We start from the raw sequence: 7778 nt of genomic DNA on the forward strand, positions 1-7778 counted from the left end.
AATTGTACGACAAGTTATAATGGATCACCCGTCGTTTTTCACAAAGTGAACAATATCAGATCAAAAAGGTCAAGACTAACAACCACTCGTTTTATGCAAGTGGTTGGTGTTAATAAATATGTTGGTTGTGCTCCTATTTATATACAGAATCAATGCTTGGGTTTAATAGTATTATTGCGTAATTAATACTAATTCAAGTTGTCTGAATTATCCCACTCTCACATGTTATTAATTAATCCTCTAATTAAGTTTGTCCAGATGTAATGTATGCTCAACTGCATTTGGATAGTACCATGGAAGTACTCCATAAATAAAAGCTCCAGAGTATAATGATAAGTCTGTATCATCATAATCTCATTTTCACTAAAACTTTCTTAACTCTCTTCCTATGAATTACCTTCTTATGATACTTCTCCTTGTGTTTTCCCTGAGTTGCGGTACTAGTACTAGTTCGACGACATCCCAAGGGAATGACAGTGGTTTTCAGCGTCCGGCGTTATATATTCTAGGGGATTCCTTGGTTGATGTTGGTAACAATAACTACATTCATTTTACCATTACTAAAAACAATTTCCTTCCTTACGGAATTGATTTCCCACGAGGAAAAATTTCTACCGGACGTTATTCCAATGGAAGAACAGTCATTGACATAATAGGTATGCGACTAACTGACAAGTTGGGAAACAATTTTTTTTTTGCTATACATTTTTCAGGTTTTTATTTAACAACAAATTTGATTATATGTGCAGGAGAAACGTTTGGTTTGGAAGACTATATTCCTCCTTACATGGATCCAACAACAATTGGAGATGTCGTTCTTCGCGGAGTTAATTATGCGTCTGGTGGTGGTGGAATTCTTAATGAAACTGGCGCTATCTTAGTAAGTATTAATGCATAAACAATGCATACGTTAGCTTCCTAATTTTAGATACCAATCAAATAATTAATGAGCAGCATTGTTGCCTATATAGGGAAATCGTATCAACATGGATGCACAGCTCGATAACTTCGCAAATACAAGGAACTATATAATCTCTACGTTAGGTGACCATGGTGCGAATGAATTTCTTGCGAAAGCTCTTTTCATCGTGGTCATGGGTTCTAATGATTTCATTGACAACTATTTCATTCCATTTCTCTCAATACCGGAGCAGAAGTTGCTTACGCCGAAAATGTTTGTTGATATATTGATCTCAAGATTCAGACTCCAACTAACAGTAAGATGATTTATTTATTCTCTTTCATTTGTTTCATTTAATACTTGATGCGCATGTATATCTAGAAATTGATTTGGTTTTCATCTTCATGGGCGCTGTATGTAGAGACTGCATGAAATGGGTGCAAGAAAGATAGCTGTGGCAAACGTTGGACCTGTTGGTTGCATCCCATTAGAAAGACGTATAAATGGAATTTTGAATAAAACAGAATGGCATACGAAAAGTGATTCGTGCATTAGTGAAATGAATGATGCGGTGATGTACTTCAACAAGAAATTGAATAGCCTGGTCATGGAGTTGAACTCAGAATTTGTTGAATCCAAATTCCTAAATGTTGATATCTACGGCCTTTTTACCCATGTTATTGATAACTATCAATCTTACGGTACGTACTTCCTAATAATGCTAATTCGAGGTCAATTATTGGGTAACCATTTCAATTTGATGATTAATCCGTCTGTCGTTCTGATGTTGTATCTAGGCTTTGAGAATTATAAAGATTCATGTTGCCAAACACTTCCCGGCCCATTGCGAGGTTTGTTACCATGCAATCCAAAGGGGAAGGTTTGTGAAGACCGATCCAAGTATGTGTTTTGGGATGAGGCTCATCCAACTGATGCTACTTATTCCGTTTTTGCAAAGAAGTTGCTCGAGCGCAATTCTAAATATGTATACCCATATAGTATTCAACAAGTCTATTACGCGTGAGCCACGCACTGGTTTACTACTTGCAGTGCTCTAGATGGAAAGTAAATCTGTAAATTGTTGTTGAGAGCTCATCTTCCGGTACTTATTCACTAATTTTTGCCAAGATACTTCATTTCAACAAATAGAAATACTTTCTGGTACTTATCTACAACAAGTGTATTTAATTTTTATGGTCTACGGTATCACTTGGCGTTCACCTAGGCTCAACTGTCGCCTCTGTGCTTATTGATATGTAATTTTACCATTAAGTGTAAAAATTGGTTAAAAAGACCAAAACAAATAATTCTCGGGTGAAAAGGACATTTAGATTTTGATACTCTTTAAATGGACAAAAATGTAAAAATAGTCAGGATGTAAACAGTTTCATCCTGCCAATTTTCAAATAGTTTTTCATATTTTTTAATTTACACAGGATGCATCCAGTTTCATCCTAACTATTTTTTAAGCTTAAGCAAGGATGAATCTAGTTTCATCCTTGCTAATTTTTTTGTCCATTTCACCCATACAAATTTTTAGTCGTCCATTTGAACCATGTTTTAAAACTATTTGGACAAATGACCCATTTGCGGTTAAATATATCCCTCTTTTTCTCTTTTCTTTTTATCGGTCTCTTCCCTCTCTGGCCGTTATTTATTCCTAATTTTATTCGTTTTATATACCGATTTACACCCATGATTCATAAATACCACTGCTTATCAATAACAATGATAAAAAAAGGTTACTATTATCTTGAACAAATGTATGAATCAATTTTGTAAAACATATGGACATGCTAGTGCATCAAACTAGTCGGAAGTGTATACAATGACAACGGTCATCATTTCTTTTTTCCTATTTCATGTTTGACTACTTCGAAGAAAATTAACGAGTCGGAACTTCATGGTCCATACATCATTTTCCCTTGTTGCCTGCGCCCACGAACAAGACACCATTCAGGGTGGATTGTGGAGTTCAGCTCTGCGGTGATTCATTGACTACATAGCTAGTAATAAGGAATCAAGCTATTTATAAGGCTTTAATTTAATTATTCAATTTGTAAACATTGCACATGAACACTTGATGAAATATCATCTTCTAAATTGCAAATAATAAACAATAAATTGAATGCACTTGCCGACTTGCGCACCAAAGATTAGAAAAGTAAAACTTGCACTTAAATTTGAGCGCAATTTAGAGGTGGAATTTCATGAAACTAAGGAATCCAACCAAACCCATTAAGGCAAGAAACTTCAGTTGTTTTTGATCGAGTGATTCAAATCCATAAACCCAATAATATTGAAACATATTTATCAACCGTGAACCAAAAGTATGACTTCAAATGCTTTTTAACATTACTGAATAATTTTAATATGAATTAATATGAAATTTGTGAAATGGGAAAGGAGTGATTCAATAGCTGTCGCATCTAATGTGAGCACCCCTATGCGATAAGTCTATAAATTATTAAACCTAGTTTACTTGGTCCTGTTAGGAGTTTCTATATTCTTTCCATCATGCAAAGTTTTCCTTTTTATCACGCAAACAGTTCGATTGTTCGTGGCGATTATATTTTCAGATTAATTGTTAATATATGATTTTATCTATTTCCTATTCCCGCTTCTTCTAATTCCCATCCACACTTCACAAACAATATGTTGTATAACTCTTTTAAAACTGGGTGAACAAAACTCCCTCAGTTTGGAAATTAATGGTCAAATCACCAAACGTAATTAATCCATTTCCATTAGTATAAAAAATTTTAAACTTAAATTTAGGGATAGCTGATTAAAATTACAACCTAATTGAACAGAATGAGAATCTAATGTTCCCTTAGCATCTCATTACCGACTGCATCAATTGGAAAATCCAATAAAAGTGAATTGACGATTGTGTGATTGATTTATAGCTCTGAAGAAAGTTCTCGCTCTTCCCGTTTTAGGCATGAAACCAAAACTATTATTCGATCATGAGAACAATACTTCATTATTAGAACAATACATATGCAATGATGGTAATATATATTGTGTTATGGTGGTGCATTGATATGTTCCTGATTGGTATCCCAACAATATGCTGTTAGAGAAATTAGTAGCCATATGTTACTAGAGAGAGGGGAAGAAGGAAGACAGTGGTGGTGGCGGATGAAGTCACTTACAAAATAAAATAGGGTAAGTTTTATTTACCTAACCTAGAAGGAGTTAAAGAAAAAATGATTTATGTGGTGTGGATGGGATTTAGTAAATACGGGGATGGGAAATAGGTAAAATCTTACTCCGCTGTTCCATTTTACTTGATGTTTTAGGGTTTATTTTTATGTTCCAAAATAGATGAGTGTTTAGATATTTTTACAAAATTCTCACTAATTTGCCCTTGCTTTGGAATCATACCATACCATTAATTTTCATTGAAATTAGTAAGTGGATAAAATATAATTTTTAAATCCACTCCATGGAGGATAAATACTCTATCCCAAGTAAATTACAACGGGATCCGTAATTTACACTAAATATAAATACTAAAAACTAGGTGCTTTAAATTTTTAGGAAGCTATCAATATGGGTAGATTTGAAAAAAATTTATTCTCTATGTTATTTCTTAAATTGCGTAAAAAACTCTACAACGCCAAGTAAAATGGAACGAAGGGAGTAATATATAAGTTAAAAATATTGGCCTATCGGAGGAAACCAAATAGAACAAATATGCTCGGATCAAAGTTGTGGGTGGCGGTGTAATTAGACAGATACGAATTAAATTGAACATCTTAACACTGTTGTATTAGCTAAACTAGCCTGGAGAATGTTGACCGAACCAGATACTTTATAAGTAAACTTTTTTTGTCACAAATAATTCCCTGACTCTAATTCTTTTCATGTTGTTAACAATGAGTATGTGTCATGGATATGGAAAGGAATGTGCATGAGTCTAAAACTAATTAGGAGACATTACTACTGGGAGGTTAGTGATGGCTCCTCCATTGAAATATGGATAGATAAATGGGACCCTGATAGAAACACTTTACTGGATGCTTTTTATGCTTTTAGAGATATGAAAATTGTCAACCAGTTAATTTTGTAGGAAATCGGTAAATGGAATGTAAATATCTTAAATTGTCTTTTTGACAGTCATAGTGTTAATGGAATTTGCAAAATCAGATATCCCCTGGGATGAATATTCTTAGATGGAAACCATTTCACGGTCAGGTTGATGGCATCCTTGTTGAATTGGTATGAATTAAATTCAAAGAATATTTGAATGTGGCATTAGCTTATTGTTGTCCACATTGGATAAAGTTGTTGAAAGGAAACAAAAATTTATTTGTGCGCTTGTTATACATTGCTTGTAAATTTGTTATGCATAAATAGAAAATTTTCATCTTTAGTTTTCTGCTAAGGGGTATTTTTCCAGGGCGATGTTACTAAACTACCTTTTAAAAAATATAAAACTAAAACCTAAAATCCATATCTATATCCACTTTTATGTGCATCTTAAGTCTAGAAAAATCAAAATCAAACCCCAAAAAATTCTTAAAGATAGGTTAAATTGAATTGTTGTTGAGCAAGAAGAAGAAAAGAAAATGGCTTCATTGAAAAGGTACGTGATACCTAATCTTATTTAAAGTATTGTTGTTGTTTTAAAACTTTGTTTAAGTTAGATTCATAAACTGGAGTTTCAGTTTCATTAATCCACTCGTGACATTGTGTTCATGATGAATACCTCGCCGATTTCTTGTGTCGGCATTGTTTTAGTTTGAATACCTTGCCGATTTTGAGTGCCGACATTGTTTTTAGTTTTAATACCATGTAGATATCTAGTGCCGACATTTATTTTAGGATGAATACCATGCTGATATCTTGTGTCGACATTGTTTTTAGTTTGAATACCATGCCGGGACCAAAATAGCTCAGAAAGTATGTCCTAAAACTTGTTTGTGCCGGCATGCTCGATTCCCAAGTGTACCGTGCCAATTTGAGGATAAAAACATACAGAAAATATGTCTGAAATAGTGTGACTTCCAGTATGGTACCAACTGTGCCGATTTCGGTGTTGTAGATCAGTTTTCTTCGTGTCGGCTGTTTTACCCGTAACTTCTTCGTCCGAACTCGGAACGACCTCATTTTTTTTGCGTTCACTTCGTATTCTCGTTCTCTTTAATACGGTATCATGAAATCCTGGATTTGAATTAGTTGAATTTATATTTGGCTCTTCTTCTTCAATAGTACTTCACTTCCTTGCTTATATAGTTGTCTAGATTGTCCACACATACGCCATAAAGAGTTCATACCAAGTTGGGAAGGTACATATATTATTATAGCTTACTCCCTACATGCTCGGTGGTTAACCTTCTATGTCTGAATTATTTCCGGCATGCTCGAGAGAAAGTACCAATGTCGATGGCCAAGTGAAAATAACTCGAATTTCTGCAAAATTTGCATAATGTGCCGACATAGATAGTTAAGAAATGTACCATGCCGACACCACTACCGGCGTGCCCTATAATGAATTTTCTGTGCCGATAATGTACCTAAGGAGCACTCTTTATATTTAAAATTTCAACTACAATTCAAAATTGGAGGATATTGTGTATCGGCATGGTGAAAATACGAATATCATGCCGATTTGGTACCTGTCGACATGATATTCATACTTTTACCATGCCGTCACTGAGTTTTTCAGGCTAACAATGGCTAATTCAATGAAAAAAATAAATCAAATTTTAATGTTGTTGGAGCACTTGGATGTTCAGCTTGTTTACTTTCCTGGGTTGGTTATTCACCTAAACCTTCTTGATCATAGATATCTTGATTTATTGTTGTTGCATTAACAAATTCAATGATAATGATTTATACTAATCATTATCAAACTAATTTATTAACTTGGCTAATTATAATTAAAAACTAAACATGATTAGTGAGGGGTAGATTAGGAATTATATAAATTACCCGGATAGGGGGTGACCTTGTCTTACTATTTAAATCATGTTTTTGTCTTTTTCCTATATCCCTGGGGGATATATATTACTTCACCCAACCAATAGTGTCTACTAAGACTTACCCTTTCCACAAAATAAAAACTTAAAATCAAAATCAGTTATCCCCGATTTTCATTTGTGTCGCCACACTCGTAAGTTAGGGTTTCAAAAAAAAATTTCCCTTCATCGTCTTCATTGTTAACACCATCGTTCTTCATCGTCGATTCAAAAATATCTTCGTCGATTACCCGAATCTATCTACAATCATGCCTCCATGAAAGAAACCCAATCCCAATCCGCGATCAAATCAAAATCACTTGCTCAACAAAAACAAAAAGAAAGAATCAATCGGATTGCTCTTGAAGAAGAAGAGAACTCAGACAATCAAACTCTTGAAAAAATGACTTTTATGAGAAGGTAAGTGATTCTGAACTGTTTTATGAGTATTTAAATCGATTTAAGGCATTAGGTTTAGGTTAGAATCGCGAAACCTAACTCAAACAGTTGAGTTACAGTCAATGCCGGCATTGAAATTAGTATGAATACAATGTCGGTACTGAATTACGACATTGAAATTAGTATGAATACGATATTGAATTACGACATTGAAAATAGTATGAATACAATGTCGATACCTAGTTATAACATTGATTTTAGTATGAATACTATGACGGTATGGAGTTACTGAATCACCTGAAATTGATTTTATGTTTTTTTGGAGGTACCGGCATGGTAACGTTAGAATTGAACCATGTCGGTAGCATATTCCGTTGAATATTCCATGGTAGGTAAAAAGTAACTTTTGTACCGGCATGGTTTTTTCGGTTGAATACAATGTCGGCTTGCCTTTCAAAATGGGGAATATTTTAGGCCGGCATGGACATAGTATGAATACCATGCTGGTA

At 34.1% G+C, this 7778-nt stretch overlaps 1 protein-coding gene across 1 annotated transcript; it reads left to right on the forward strand.

The window, feature by feature from the left end:
* The first annotated feature begins 232 nt into the window (after positions 1–232).
* On the forward strand, positions 233–2133 carry LOC113341285 (GDSL esterase/lipase At4g16230-like). Its single transcript, XM_026586218.1, has 5 exons — positions 233–656; positions 750–880; positions 972–1217; positions 1323–1602; positions 1699–2133. The coding sequence occupies exons 1-5, from the start codon at positions 389–391 to the stop codon at positions 1923–1925; spliced, it is 1152 nt and encodes a 383-aa protein (XP_026442003.1). The 5' UTR covers positions 233–388; the 3' UTR covers positions 1926–2133.
* The last annotated feature ends 5645 nt before the right edge of the window (positions 2134–7778 follow it).

This window comes from Papaver somniferum, unplaced genomic scaffold (assembly GCF_003573695.1).
Source record: "Papaver somniferum cultivar HN1 unplaced genomic scaffold, ASM357369v1 unplaced-scaffold_29, whole genome shotgun sequence".
NCBI lineage: Eukaryota > Viridiplantae > Streptophyta > Magnoliopsida > Ranunculales > Papaveraceae > Papaver > Papaver somniferum.